Below are 17,330 nucleotides of genomic sequence, written 5' to 3'. Positions count from 1 at the left end.
CGGATTTTTCGCGATAAATTGTTTGTGACTATTATTAATATTTTACACGTCGTAATGTGTACCTATTATGAGTACAATGATATATTTCTAATATTTGTAGGCACTAAGCACACATTAAGTTACTATACGAGAGAGAACTACGATATTATTAAATTAACATTGGCTATTGACATTGGCTATAAGTCGTTGTTTGGAAAATTGGAAGTTCTGATATAATCAGAATACCGGTAAAACGACCGTGGCTGTTTATATATATATGGCTAACGCACCGAATAGATTGATAATAAAATTAGTAGGTATCCTACTAGCACGTGTGGATAACATTATACATTACGATACTTTCTCTCGGACTCCCACTAACTCCTGACGCACACGCACACGGTAGGATGTGTTATAGCTTATATAGTTATACATAATATTATGTATACAGATGTATAATACAACACGTGAGTGTGTGCTGTATATGTTCGCAAACGAGCGGCGAAATGAATCCTTGGGGTTTGCACCGATTAACTTCAAGGTTAACGTTATGTCTATGTTTTTGTTTCGAAATTATAATAATAAATAACGACGACGAAGACGTACGCCATAATGGTGTATGTCCGTTGACCGCACACGCGATATGGGTCATATTTTGACAATCAATATCGTGCTGGACACCCGTCATTTATGTAAATGGTTTTTTTTTTTTAAGGAACGATATTGATTTCAACCGACTTTAACCGATTTTAACTGCAAAATATTAATATTCTACCATTATTCAACTCGTATTTTTTTATTTTCATAATAATTCATATTCGAATGAAGATAAATATTGTATACACGTTATGAAACACTATATTATAATTATTATACACGGCATACTATATTATATTAGTATAAGTGTGTTTACATTATAGAACGTAATTCAGATATTTGGTCTAAATTTCTAAACATTTAAAGGAAAGTATATCATGAATAATGTTCAAATTAAAATTTTTTTTTATCGATTGTTTATCTTTCAAGACAAAATGCACATTTTAAATACAAACAATTATCTATACGTTACTTTAAAACCACCAGCTTTGTGTGTAAGTCCGAGCTCTTAGCACAACTTGCCTCATACGGTGAATTAGTATTTTGTATAGGTTTTTTTGAATCACCAGGAGATAACAAGAAATGAATTCGGCGAAGTTTAATCGATTAATGCAGTCGTGTTTGGTTACTCATAGAAATGTGGAAATAATTGTGTCATTTTTTTGTTGTTGTGAATTTGTCATAAAGGTTTTTTTCTGTCATTGTTGTCCCCGAATCGCAAAGACCAAAATTGCATACATAGCTATACGATCAATATGTGTAAAAAGTGATTTGGGTAGCACGTACAAATATGTATAATATTTTACTATACGCATGTTTACTTGTTCGGACATATAATAGACTACAAGCCATTCATATTATACATCAGTATTATCTTAGTAATAGCAATGTTATTGTAGCAGCAGTTGGTCGATGAAACAGAAATTAAAATATTCGGTCGGAAATCGAATAATGTTTATCGTATGCATTTATTTATTGATTATTATATATGCTAAGTTTGTGTTAATATGTGTATTTATCAAATTGATTTATTGAAACAAAATATTATTACCTATCAATAGTTTCAAAAAATATAAAATTAAAATTCTAATAGTATTATATTGTGTTAAACAAAAATACATTCTGCAAACAACAGTATTTTTAGCCTTAATATAATTAATAGTTTATTTTTCCATAAATAAAACGTATATCATGAAAATGTATATTTACTTTTTACTATGGAAATTGAATTTTTAGGTATTTAAACTAATTAATAAAACAAATTAAATACTCATGTCAGGTTGCATAAACATTCACAATATAATATTTATAATTAATAAATCAATATGCAGCCAATGGCCACTTAAATATGATTTAGTAGCTCATGATTGGTCCGTTACATTTTAGTGAACCATTAAATCAATCAATTTTTAATGCGACCCCGTATAAGTTATGTAAACCAATTACAATTATATACCCACAAAACAATTAAAGCCGTTATGGATTTGAATCTATATAAAGATTAGAGGTTGAACAATTTTACTGACATTCGCATTAATATTCAAAGTTATTTTATTTTTTTACATTACATTGAATTTTAAATATAACTAGTGCAAGTTGACAATAAAACTTTTATTGAGAAAATATCTAAGAAAATTATTCTTTGATAATTATATAAAAAATAAAAATCATGATCATAAAATTGTTTACTCATATTATGTATACTTTTTAGTAAAACTAATGATTATATTTTAATATTTTTGATTCAAAAATATTGTTCTGGGTTCAATTATATTTTTAAATAAAAATAAGTATGCCATATTACATTACATTCTTACAAAGTATAAATTAATTTGTGCATAATATAACAATTATTTATTTTTGATCAAAATTTTTACATGAAATTATTTTATTTTTGATGATTTTTAAAATTTGTGTAAATAAATATCTCAATTCATTATAGTTGTATATACTATACAAACGAAAAAAACATTTTTACTATATGAGCTAAGAATACACACTTGTGTAGAAATATACGATATATAATTGTCGATGTGTACACCCGAGATATAATATCTGTACATTTTTAACATATTTTAAGTTATTTGCATTGTTGAAAAGCATTTTCTCCATACAATAATTCAAATTGTCTGTTATCGAGCAAAGGTTTTATGTGTTGCTATGAAATGTGTAATTATTTATGAGGAAAATTACTTATAGCGACAATTTTGTAACTTAAACTGAACCATTAAGCAGATAATGTTAGTTATACAATTATCATAATTTAAAACTACATCATGTTAATTGTTTATCATCATTATCCAAATAATTTTAATGGTTATAAATGTTTATGCTATTATTTAGTAGGATATAACAACCATCATAATATATTATAGCATATGTATTTACCCAGTTAATAGATTTTATGATAAATTTTGATTTTTCAAAAACTTGATATGAAAAACGTAAATGATTAAAATAGGAATACAGCTTTCACCCAAGGTGTATTTTAATGATTTGTATTTCTTTTTCCCTGTTTCTCTCCCTTGCCCCACCCGTATGTTATATTTGTATGTCATATCTGTCGTTCTCTGTCCCCTCTCTCGCCTTCCCTATCTATCACTCTCTCTCTTTTTACCCGTTAAATTGTCGAACATACATATTTTGGAATGCATGAGTTTAATACGAATGCCCAGTCACTTTCTCCGATGTCTCATCGAACAATTCTGAACCTAATTATTATTGATCATAAAATATATTGACGGTCACTTACACACTTACACATTAACGTGGGACCACCTACGCAATTGATTAGTTACATCACAAAAAACTATGACAGATTTAATTGTATAAATTAAAACTTAATTCTATATTATTTGAATTTAAAAACCATTAATACACTTTTTTCTATACAAAGTACGCGTGTAGGTAACTACGTTATTATGGTAGTTTTTATAGTTTCCTATGAACATATTATTATTTCACGGTAAGGCTTATTTTTCTAACATTCATGAGTTTAAGAATAAATCAAATAATCCGTAGGTTCTACCTGTTCATATATATATATATATATATACAGAGACCTATATGTTATATGTGGTAATATTTTACACACTACTAACGGAATTTTTATGTTTGTTAATATATACGTGTTTGTAACTTTCTATATAATATGGATTATATTAAGTTATAACTACAGTAAATTACTATAAGCTAATAATATATATTTTAATAAAATAAACAATATAATTAAATGGAAAAAGTAATAATAATTAAAAAAATAAATGTGTAGATTCAATAGTACATATAATTTAACTAGAATATATTCGGTATGAACCATATCGATTATCTATATAATATAGGTATTATAAAATTGTGATCACACATTACATTATTTATTAATTATTTTAGATGATAACTGATAATTTAAAGATTTGAATAAATTAAATCAATTTTAAGGGTATACCCTCAGTGCGAGGAATTCGATTTATTAGGTACTATTTTTATTTATTGACTGAAGTTATATTGGATTAAACATCACACCATTAAAATAATAATATCTAAATACCTAATTAGTATTCAACAGTAAAATATTTAATTAATGTAACTTGGCTTGCATTTTTATATTTTTTGTAAATATATTTCACGGACGTTAGGTACTTCTGAACCGTTTTAAAGCAGTGGACTAATTAGATATAATCATTAAACATTTATAATGATGAAATTATCGTTTGTAGATACGCCGTGCTACTTTCTATGTATACAAGTATGTAGGTGTGACATAAAAGTAAATAATCTATTATTTACTAAGTATATATAGCTTATACACACATATTAGGTACATATTTTTCACTAGTCTTATCAATATTCTTTTACAAATTTAACAAATTTATAATACGGCATAATATCTACCCTAAAATTTACATACGTTTAAGTATATATTTTTTTATAGAACGCCAATAATATTTATTTTTTATTATACTAAACTTGATTGAAACGTTTTAGATTCTTCAACTATAGTTATTTTTTTTCCTAATTTTTAGAGTATGAAAATGTACCAGTAAATATAATGATAGAAATAAAAAAAAAACCATTCGTTACTTGTCATTAAAATAAAAAATCAGTTTTTGCCATATTGCATGAAAAAAATGTATAGTTATACGGAATATTTACCAGTTCAAATCGTTTTTTAATAATTCAGGGAAATGTAATTATTAAAAATAAAAATAAATGATAAAAATTGATAAAATTGTAATATAATATTATACATATTGTATTATTTATTTATTTTTACCTGAAAATATAATAAATTAACTAAGCTATTATTTCCCAAATCACATTTTATGTTTTCCGCAAAAATTGAATTGATCAAACACGAAGATTAAAAATTGTAGTTACATGTTAAACTATTTTATATTTTAATTTAAGTAATGTATATTATTGAAACTTCAGTAAATAAAATATTGTTGAACGTTTGATTTGTTTACAATGTTCATAAGTTTTTTTTATAATAAAAATCACATTTATACATTTTAAAGGTAATAGTGACTTTACTAAACTTTGCATATACATAGCATTATAAAATCATCGGCACAGTAAATATTGTGATATTAACAACGACACAGTAGAAAGCACTTACTTCGTTAACTATAATATTAGTAATTCATTCTTCGCATTAGATGTAAGCTAAATATTATGCTGTCTATGCAATAATAATCATATGAATTGTATTGTGGACCTTTAAATTTAAATTTCAAATTGATAACAATTTTGTATATCAAGATTACTAAAAACGCTTCTTAAAATTGTTTAAAGACATTAGGGCTGGCCTTGAAATCACAATATACAACCACATAACGAAAAGAGATTTAAGAGTAATAGATGGTTTATACATTATGGCTGTATGAATATTCAGAAACAATCAATCATTTTGTTTACCGACGTTAACATATACAATTCCATTTAATCAATTCAAAAACCAAGTTATATGAATTTTTATAAGTAGTTTTTCTTTTTATTAATGAAAGCTACACGAAAATCAAAAATCGGAACTAGGCAAACATTTATATAACTTTGATAACTAGTAATATTTTTACTATAAATCACTTTGGTAAGCTATATTCTTATAACAATTTTAATAATATATGTTGTAACTTTAACATCTTGTAAAATATATGTATATATATATATATTTTTTTTTTTTGAATATACAAAAAGTAATGAAAAATAATTAAATTTTTCTTATAAGAATAATGATAATTTCATTTATGTAAATGGAAAAAATCTTTTTAGAAACTAGTTGATAACGTATGGACGTATAAAAATGTTTCTATGAAAGTTTCAACGTATTAATCACGTTTTGTAGCATAATAAAAAAAAATATCTCAAGATTATATCGTTATAGTATCATTAATTTAAATATCATATTCGTAATCATTGAATATTATTTCATAAATAAAAAGAAATTTGTAACAGACTATCGATTTATTAAAGTATATTAATAATTTATCTATGGGTTGTTTTTATATAATATTATATTCTTTTAAACATTAAACTATATAATAATTATAATTATATATATACTATTTAGTATTGTAAAGCCAATACAAAATTAATTTTGATTAATAATTATTATTACTATTATTATCATTATTATTATTAAAAATAAATACTAACTATATTACAATACCAATTTTTTTAGAATAAAAACTAAATACAGTTTTAGCATAAGTACACCTAACCAAACTTTAATAATTTTATTATTGTTGATTGGCATTTATTTGTTTTTAATAATTATTATTTATTAATATTATATATTTTTGTGTAATTGTTATTAAACAAATTATATTTTAACATATAAATTATCTGTTTTAAAATATCCAATGGTCATTTTAAACCAGTTCATATTTAAAATGTATATGTATGTGATAAATATATACCTATTAATTATGTTTGTATATGTATGTGCATAATGCATATATTATATATTGTATCACTTGTGCTTTGTGCCGTAACTTATGCTCAAATAAGCTAAACGTTTATAGAACTGTAAGGCAGCCGGCAGGTAATAATTAGAACGCCGTTGGATATTTTTGCTTTAGGCCCTTATCTTACATTAAGTTAAGAGTACAGGTCATAATTTATTTGTAATGCTTAATATAAATATGTGCTTAATTTTGTTAATATTTTAAAAATGTAACATATAATATACGTTTTGAATACACAGACTTGTATGTTAAATTGGAGATCATAATCACAGTATGTGGTTCAATCATAATTTAATTATATTTATATAAATGCTTACATTCCTCCATATTTTTAAAATAATAATAATATCATACTAAACGGCAAAGGTTATTTTAGTTATAATAACAATAATAAATAATATGATATACACAGAAAATCAGCTGGACCAAAGAAACACCTCACATAGCAACACATGATTGATAATTAGTAATTATTTCGTTTTTATGGATAAGATTGTAATGTACACGACTTTATAAACTACAATAGAAATTTAATTTAAGATGAATTTTTAATTTTTAATTTACAATTTGAACTAGTCGCCGAAGACAAACAAAATAATATAATTTAAATATTATATAGAGCATTGTAAGTGAATTTAATGAGTAATGACGTTTCTATAGGCCACTGATATGTAAAATAACAACCAGTTATAATTCGGTCACCTCCCACTGTGCTTTTATGATGTTAGGTACGGTAATACACGATATCAAATAATGTGTGGTATATGAATCGTGTTTTATAAACAAAAATCTCGATTGCTTGCATTTTTACGTATACGAGTATATGATATCGACGTGCGACGGTTCCGTCTTTCAAAATTGACGGATAATGCTTCTGACACTTTTTCACCATTACACGCAAGAAAGTTGTACGTGATTGAGCGTCTCAGTATGTGTGCATAACACGAACATATAATATTTACGAACATTTATTAGCACGACACGTCGGTAAACGACAAATCTACATACTTCACGTTTATCATTTCTCACAGTTGTACAACACACGACCGACTGCCTATAACTATAATCGAAAACAATACCCGCGGTTTTATAAGTTTAACTGATGTATACGGTAGGGCTGCAAAGTGGTTATTAATTGTCCACCGCGAAATTCGTGTAGTAGTGTAGGTATATCTATATCGTATACGTGCACTGAGATGGTTTCGCGGCGCAAAACGGTATTCACCGGAAAAAAAAAATAGTTGAATAGGTAGTATTTATGTAAAAAGAACGAACCGCGGTATTGATAATCATCCAAGTTGACTGAACGTGCCCACAATAAGTCACAACAGCTATCGAATACCCGGATCAATATACGATGTATTATGTGTTCACACTCTGACTCTCACATTCCACAAAATGTAATACGTACATATTTTATATCTACGTTTTATTTTCTTATTTCCATCGACCTCTATACACATTCTTTTCGTGGAAAATAAAACATATTATATTAGTTTGATATCACGATAATATGTTTTTAGTATAATTATATTATATGTGTAGGTAAGTATCACGAGTTGTTGTTGGTCCAAAATGTACTATGTATATTTGAATTGCTTACATTTTGGTATGAAAATTTTTCTTCTTTTTTTTTTTTAAATTAAGACTTTTTCGTCAATGTTAACAATTTATTATCATAACACAGAGAAAGATAATACCAAAATCACTTTAATTTGTACATGTTTTAAATTTGAGCTAAAACGTTGTGAAACCTTTAAGTATAAAGCTCAGTGAGTCGCGAATAGCTGATGTGATTTGAATGTTAAAATGATATTAGTAATGTTCGTAAATATATAATATTGGATTTCTGAAATTACAAGTTTGGTATTATACAACCATTAAAATTGATAGAAAAATATTAGTACTTTTAAATTTTAATTCTTAAAATATTATAAATTTAACCTACATACGATTGAATTAATCTCTATTTATCTATTCTGCTCATCTATAATAATTTATCTAACGATTCATCGTCCATCGATTAAAAGCAACGAAAAATGACACAATCTCTAAGAAACATTTTATTACATACATTGCTATAATGATCGATTTTATGTTTTACACATAGATCTTACACTATTTTTAGATAAGAAAACGTGTGCCCGAAAAGCTCACGCTCTATTGCCCGTGATATGAAAGCGTGTCAGCGACCATAATATTATATTCAATAGGATGTGTGTCGCACAGTATAAACGTAAAATAAAATATATCTGAGGACTATGACGCTAAAACGCATATTATATATACCGAATTTTAATGATATTTTTAACACTTGAGATGTATCTAATTTACTGACCTAAACACGATTTTCATACAAAGAAATCGTGAAGTTCTCAACGCAGTCTCGTCTCTTTTAATAATTAATAATGGCATATTATAGCATTATAACTGCATAAAGACTACTAAAATAATGTTATATAGATCTAAGCTGTTAAGTGTTTTCGGTTTGTTTGTTTGTTCCTTATGTATATGCTGTAGAAGCAGTAGTGACCACCGTTAAACAACACGGAATAATTTATTACAAACCCATTTCAGGTATACGCTTATGACCAGTACGGCCAGTGTGACTAGAACAAAATATTATTACCGATAACATCTCCTCGGGTGCGGACAGAATACCGGTAAAATAAGGCCAAAGTCGACTGTCGTTACGAGTATATTATAAATAAAACTTATATAATAAATTTGATAAATCAAAAATATTTTGTCACATTAACGGGTTAACTGTACTTAATTTTATAGTTATGACTTTTTGAGTTACTTTTTACACTTTTTAATTATAATATAATATTCATATATGAGTAGTAACTATCACAAGATCAAAAACTTTTTTCTCGTATTTCATAAAACAGATTTCCTGTTCTTGTTTATCTTTCTATTACCTACGTTGATTAGCTTTCTAATATAATTATACAGCAAAAACCAGTAATGCATTATGTTTCCATATACTTGGTTAATTTTCACTAATATTCTCAGAAATAATCTGTCTTAAAACATCAAAACACCGTTTGTGAAGATTATAGTTTTTTTTTTTTATTTATTTCCAAACCATAAATTTTTAAGTATCATAATTTTTTATATGTAAGAATTGGAATTATGAAGGTATATTATAGGTAGTACTATAGAATTAAAAATACATAACAGAATACGATTTTTAGAATAACACAAAAATAATATATTTTTTTTAAAACTACTGATGTATATTTTATGATACTGTTGCATTGTAATAAAAATCACAGTTAAGTTTTTTTTATATGTAAAATCATTAAATTAAATAAAAATAAAAATAATGAGTTAAATCAGCCAATTATTGTATTTTGTGTAATACACATCTAACATATTATATGATATATGTGAAGTATAATTTGATAGTTCATAAAATATTTAAACGTTTTATAAATGTTTAAATATAAATAAAAAAATCATTATTAGTGGAAATTCTAAAATAATTTTTTTTCAAAATTATTGTTATCGATTTCTATCAGTTTTTAAATTTGTTTGACACTGATAAAATACGAGTGAATACAGTTACTATAATTATTACTAAATATAATTTGTATGTGCAATAAAGTTTAACTTTTTTATGCTCTGTTTATATGTATAAAGTATAATGCATTATTATAATTGTATAAGTCAAGTTATAAAGTTATAATCCAAACATATAATTATAATTAAAAAACTGATACACCTATATAACATCAAGATGGAAACAAACATGTGTATAATAATTAATAATATTATGCACTTTAAAATAATTTACATTCAAACAAATATACCATACATTTTTAAAATAGTGTTATTAGTCCATGAGTCCTTAGGTATAATATCTATTCATATATTCATATACCTGCGATACCGTATTTGCGTAATTTAATATTATTTTTTGGATTTATATTCGTCATATTATTTCCGCACACAAATCATATTAACAATCATAAAATGACTCCGCCCAGTTTAATCTTCAATCGTAATTTTATGTGATCCATAAAAACTGACCAGTAATCGATTAGGCCATAAAAATACTCGTATATCCATTAAATTTTATTTTTAGATTATTTATTGCAAATAAAAAGAAAAGACATATATAAAAAAAAAAAATTATTTATCTATATTACATATTTTTATAATAGCATAATTATAAAATGTCCATATAAATAATTTTAAATCATAACTGTATCAACAATATTTTTTTGAGATAAGCGATACCAAACTTGAATATTATACCAAGTAATATTTTGCTTAACTAGAATTTTACCAAAGTTGAAAGACATTTTGGATAACGATTTACTGCATTTTATAGTAGTATCATTTTTGTAATATTATCAACTTAGTTGACCTATATTTTACGCTTAACGGGTGGAAAAAACTGGTCTAAATAGGATAGTTGATAGTCTGCATTTATATATGTGGCGCGTTTGTTGAACTATAGTGAACGAACCAGTTTTCAGTTTACAGTTTGACCAGAAAAAATGTATAAAAATTGTCAAGTAAATGTAACATCATAAAATAAACAATAAAAAAATAATAAGTTTGATATTATTTTTATCTATGAAACTAAAATAACAATACAAATATTAGGTATATGTAAAATACTAAAACATATTACCTATATATACTATTATATTATATAAATATTATAAATTGATTTAAGTATATAAATTATGTTATTAAATTAACTTAAAATATAAATGTCATTTTTATAACATATCGTATATATTTTCATAATTTATCGAAATAAGTATTTGTTTTATTATAATTTATTTTAACAAGGCTTTACGAATTTCTTATAATATGGTAGTACAGATTATAGTACTCAATTTTGAAATATATCCACCAATAATGGTTCATATTTGTCGGTATTCTATAGGTATACATAGGTAATAAATGACAATAAATTCACATAAATATATAGTATTTTTAATAAAATAGGCATCTCAAAATCCTTAAGAATTTATTTTTAGATAATTTAATACTCACTATCTGGTCAGATAATATTGATTTTTTTATTGGATTATGATTATGTTCAAACATATGATCAATACTGTATTTATTTTAATCCAAAACAGATATTTTGCTAAGTGTACATCATCATACGAAAAATTATCTACATCAAGTTACAATTTTATTCAACTTATATTATAATTTATATATTCACTAAACTTAAAAGTTTAAAATCTATTGATTATTTTCAGTGTCTGTTATTGTGGGTTATTAAGCAAAATAAAACATTTTTCACTAAGTTTTGGAACATAAATTATTTAAAAAATATATTGTATATTTTTGTCTTAAGTTAAAAATTATAATAAAATATAAATTATTATAAATATACAACAAGCTCTGTTTATCATTAAAATTAAATTTATAACGATTTTTGAATTATACTCATAAGATACAAATGTTATTGTTTAAATATTTAAAGATTTAATGATATTCTTGGGAAAATTAGAATTTATAGTTGCATTCTTAAAATATGTATTATTATATCATTAAATAGCAAGTATAAAGTATGTGCTGTGAACACTTATTCTATTATATCTGATGTAACTATAATAATGAACACTATACATTCCTTCAATAGAGATGCTATTGTATGATGTGTGATGTACATTCAAACAATTATGTTACTCGGCATATTAATATATTAATATAGTTACAAATCGAACATAAATAAAACACGTAGCATAACATAACATTTCTTTGGCTCATATTATAAATATTATATTGAAAATAGTTTTAAAGTATAACAAACATTTATTAAATGAGTAAGTTTCTAAAAATAAGTTTATAGTAATATTGTAGGCCCAGCGTCAGATAGGCAAGGTATTGGCTTACCGAGTTTTCGGATGTCGAAGTTTGATTATAGCTACAGCTACTGTGTGATTTAATAATTCGGATAAATTATTTTTTACTTATGTTTGCGCTTATTACTCTATTATTATCATAAAAAAAATAAAAATACAACCAAACACTAATTACAAGTCTCTATTTTGAGTAGCCCACTGAGATTTTCTCAGTAACTCAGAGTCCCAGTCCTGTCCTATATATAATTAACTTACTATTGATGTCACGCGCAAATTCATAGGTTTATTTGTAAAAAATAGTAAATTATCTAAAATAGTTACAAGGGAAACCATATAATAAATAACATTATAGGGCATAACCTGTGAAAGTTTTTATGTTATTTATAATATTTTTTTTTAACTGTATTTCTTATTTTTTGAATTTCTTGATTTAAAAAATAATATACGTAAAATAACGAATGAGAGGATTAAAAAGGCGATGATTTAGGGATAAAATTTCGTAATATTTATAAAAATGAGTATAGAATAAAATTACCATGTTCATAGAAATTTCACTATATCAATTATATAAGCTAGGATTATAACATATTATTATATGCCCTCGGTTATTATTCTAAATAATCTCTGCAGGTTAAAGGTGTGATATTATAAAAATTTAAAACTGTAAATTTATTAAAAATATACATAAAAAAAACAATAAATACAAGTTATAAATAAGTACATATTTTATTTATTATATTTTATATTACATGAAGTATTCGTTTTTAAATATAAAATTATTTATTTATGTTTATTCGTATTTTATATTAATTGGAGTAGTTTTAAAATATCTAAGTAAAAATTAGTATTTTAAGTGGTAAATTATTATTCCATATAAAAAAATAACACTCATAGTTATAGTACTAATGATATTAAATCAGTATTTTTATTTTTTTTGTTAGATATTAACTAAATGTTATTATAGGCTCAGCCAATATTAATCATTTTATAACATGATTTGTGTATCATTATTCTGTCGCATTACTATATATAGTATACTAGTATTTAAGTTTCGAAAAGTTATTATTTTAAACGTGCATTTGTATTATTATTATTATTTATCTTGAGATGTAAAATATGAATACGAGTACTTCAAATATTTATCATACATGAATAATAATTGTTGTTTTCAAAGGGTGTATAGCAAATTCTATGGGTTTATAATATCGCATAAATGGGGTTTTTTTTTTGTATGTAAAATAAATTAACTTAGTCTCTCGTACTAATTATACTGCAATAGTCAAGATTAGCTCGACGAAAACAAAGACGATGCATTATATCCAGGTCAGTGGCTTATAATTCTTAGTAGGTACCCCGTACACATTGAATTTATAGAGAAAAAAGGACTTGCCGTATTATTTTTTTTACTTAGACATAAAAACTAACTTGGTACTAACTTGGTTGCTATATGATAGTCAAAATAATTTTAAAATTTTACGTGTTTCAATTGTTGTAAACAGACACATTTTTGGGAGCATTTTTTTTTAACGTGCACAATAAACCAATAAACTGGTAGTTTAATTATCCAGTAAAAGGTATTCAACATTATAGTTATTTCCCGAATTTTCCACCATTCGCAAAATATAACTATATATGACTAGGTTTTGTCAAAAATCAGTAGATAACTTCGATTAAAACACTTTCACAATATTGGAAATCGTCACAAAATTATTTATCAATAGTAGCAGCTTCAATATCTTTAGGTCTGGTGATCATGTCGTGCATAGAGAGCACGTGATTCGGACATGCCCATCAACGGTTTTTATTACTTGTGTGTCAGTTCGTACTTTTATATGATTCTATTCAATTCATTTTCAGTAGGTACCTATTGTCGATTATAAGATTATTGTGTTAGCTATTATTATTTAAATGTCTATTGTAAGAAATCAGTAGGTACTTGCGGTGTGCAAGAATCCTTGAAAACTGAAACAATATTTTCACGATTCACCTAGACAACACCCTTCCGTTTATCGTCTTTTTTATAAGTGAGTTTGAACTAGTTTTGCGTTTGGCCAACTTTTCTAAACATTTATAGCCGAGATCTATAAAACTTTGGTTTCTAATAATTTATTATGATCATTCATAATGTGCAATACATATAAATTGATTCGGAGTGAGTAAAAGTCCGAACAATAGATTTTGATTTCGGCCATTCCCTCGGGCATTGAGTACGGCAATACGCACGTGTAGGTAATAAAGGACAGCTATTATTTATCGGTGACATCAAACGGTAGTCGTTTTACCATTTCTCAAATCAATTGTTTTGAACACCGTGGATATTAAATACGTATTATGAACTGTTGAGATACACTACTGAAACTAAAAATAAAATAAGCGATAGAATTGATCCCGTTTTGTTTATAAAAATGATATGACAAACAAATAACAATGCGGATGTTATATATCATAATTATATATAATGGTAAAAGCGTATATTATAAACACCTTAATACCTATAGGCAATATAAATACCTATATCGGAAGACTTATAAATACAATTTTAAGAAATGAATCAAAATAGCAAAATCGTTATTTTTTAAAAATGTTCTTAGCTATATAAAATTAAAAATAACTTTAAGTTTTTGCATAAATAAATAACAGCTTCTATATTTAAAATGAATATATCACAATGCTTATTGTGTAATTTTCACTATATGCATAGAAATAGTATATTTTTATTCAAATTAATCAACATCTTAAATTATTGTGCTTTCATCATTACGACATTATCTAAAAGTTTGGTTTTTATACAAATCAACACAAAATATAAGCTAAAATAATGAACTATATAACACTTAAATAATTATTTGATATGTTTCCAACGTAGTACATTAAATAGTTATAAGCTGCACATGTGTATATTATATTATATATTTACGTGTAGTGTATACAAATTACAGTGTAAATATAATTTCTTCATTTTTCTTATTCAAGAATACATTTATTGATCAGGTTATCAATCAGTATTATCATATAATAATACTCAATAATCAGAAATAGTGTTATAACTTATAAGTTATACATTTATAATAATTAAATTATTTTTAAAAGATACTTATTCTTATATTATATTGTGTATATAAATAAAATTATTCTATAAATTATTAATTAACCTAATTACCTAACGACCGTTATTTAATCTTTATTATTTTTATTCCACATACAAATTATTGTTTGTAATTTTTAAATAAACTAATTTATGTTAATTGGTACCTAATATCTATTTGGTATAGGTATACGGTCTGCACTAGTTAATTAGAAAAAAAACCTGTTCAAAATATTGTTTTATCTCAATGAAAATGTATTTTTGTAAGAAATTTAACTAGCTAGAAAAATGTATAATCACTACTTTTTAATATAATATTTTAAATTATGCATATTTTTGTATTTAATAACATTTAAATTATATTAAAAAAGTAGTTTATATTGATTAATATCTTACAGTAATTTAATGGGTTACTTTGTACAAACCACCCAGAATAATATATGGTAAACGTATATTTTCTCTTAATGTATGGCGTGTTATTTCCTGGAAAATTTGTTTTTGCTAACTCAATATTAACTGAATATTATTTAATTACACAAAAACACTCGCTAAAATATAATTTGTGTTTTCTTATTAGTCTGATATTATACATTTATAACGTGGAATATCCGATTTTTCTAATCAATCACGTAAAAAAAAAATGTTCATTATGTCTTCATTAAATTTTTAAGACGTTTTTACAAATTATAATGTTTATTAAAATAAAATATAAAAATTTGATTTGATACAGAGATTAGGTGTGGATAATTCGCATCCTATTCTATTTTCGGTCAACCCTACAGCGGAGGATATATTTGTATGATTTAACGTTACAACGTAAGATCATTAATAACTCTTAAAATTTTAAATTATTTTTAAAACCACACTAAATACCATTTTTTCAAAAATTATCGACTGTTGATGGTTGTAACATACTATATTTGTAATAAATAACAATAATATTAAATGGTAAGAAACTTACCCATGAGCAGGAGGAAAACGAACGGCAGAATCCTCATGGTGATGACGCCGGACAGGTCTAGCCTACAATTTCTGTTATTGCACCAATAACAATTATCACAGATTTATTGGCAACAAAAATCGATCGCGAAACAAACAACAAAAATCTCAATCAAGACTAGAAACAAAATAATTTATACGAGAAAAGAAATTTTAGAGCGGATTCGTGAACACGCGCGGCGATCAACATTCGAACGGTAACGGTTACCTTAGATATAACGAGCTATTCGGACGCGGCACACCACAGACCCACACGCACACACGCGGTCGCGTAAAAACACGGAGGAGATCCGTCGGGATTCAAAGTTGGCATTCGACAGTCGAAGACCGGCTCTCGGGTCAGTGCAGTCTGTTCCAACCGGTAATTATTACCGTATGCTGCGGCGGTGGCAATATAATATGACACAGCGTGTCCTTTCACCGCTGCACAGTGTACCTACATATTACTATGTTATAAGACACAGGTGAGTTTGGTTGTGTTATTAGCATCGTTTTATTTTGTTATCGGCGAATAGCGATGAGAAATTTATGTCGAACGAATACGGTACCGGATGAGAGGGTTATCGATTTAGAGTTACATTTTTATTTAAAAAAAAAAAAAACCGAGATTTTGATTATGTCCCATCTTCTTCAAGAAATAACCATAACATTGCCTAATACTTCTCAATGTATGAAAATTGTGTTTTCTTAAATACAGTAAAAGCCGCTTATTAGGAACACTTCCGGACCGGACCAAGGAAAAATGTGTCAAATAACTGATTGTTTCTATTAAGCTATTGGTTACTGTATTAATTGTATTTATTAACCTTTATTTATGTATCTGTATGGTTTATACTATGAAAATGATGAATAAAATTATTT

General features: G+C 25.4%; 1 protein-coding gene across 1 annotated transcript in view; it reads right to left on the bottom strand.

Annotated features, from left to right (window-relative positions):
• LOC132922065 (alpha-protein kinase 1) overlaps positions 1-16,802 on the bottom strand; it is a 50,536-nt gene extending 33,734 nt beyond the window's left edge. Inside the window, exon 1 of the mRNA XM_060985384.1 lies at positions 16,432-16,802. Coding sequence (XP_060841367.1) covers positions 16,432-16,468 — 37 coding nt within the window. The 5' untranslated portion in view covers positions 16,469-16,802. The remainder of the gene's footprint in view (positions 1-16,431) is intronic.
• Positions 16,803-17,330: the final 528 nt, after the last annotated feature.

Source organism: Rhopalosiphum padi, chromosome 1 (genome assembly GCF_020882245.1).
Source record: "Rhopalosiphum padi isolate XX-2018 chromosome 1, ASM2088224v1, whole genome shotgun sequence".
Taxonomy (NCBI): domain Eukaryota; kingdom Metazoa; phylum Arthropoda; class Insecta; order Hemiptera; family Aphididae; genus Rhopalosiphum; species Rhopalosiphum padi.
Note: the sequence above shows the minus strand (reverse complement) of the source record. Positions and strands in the feature narration are given on the sequence as shown.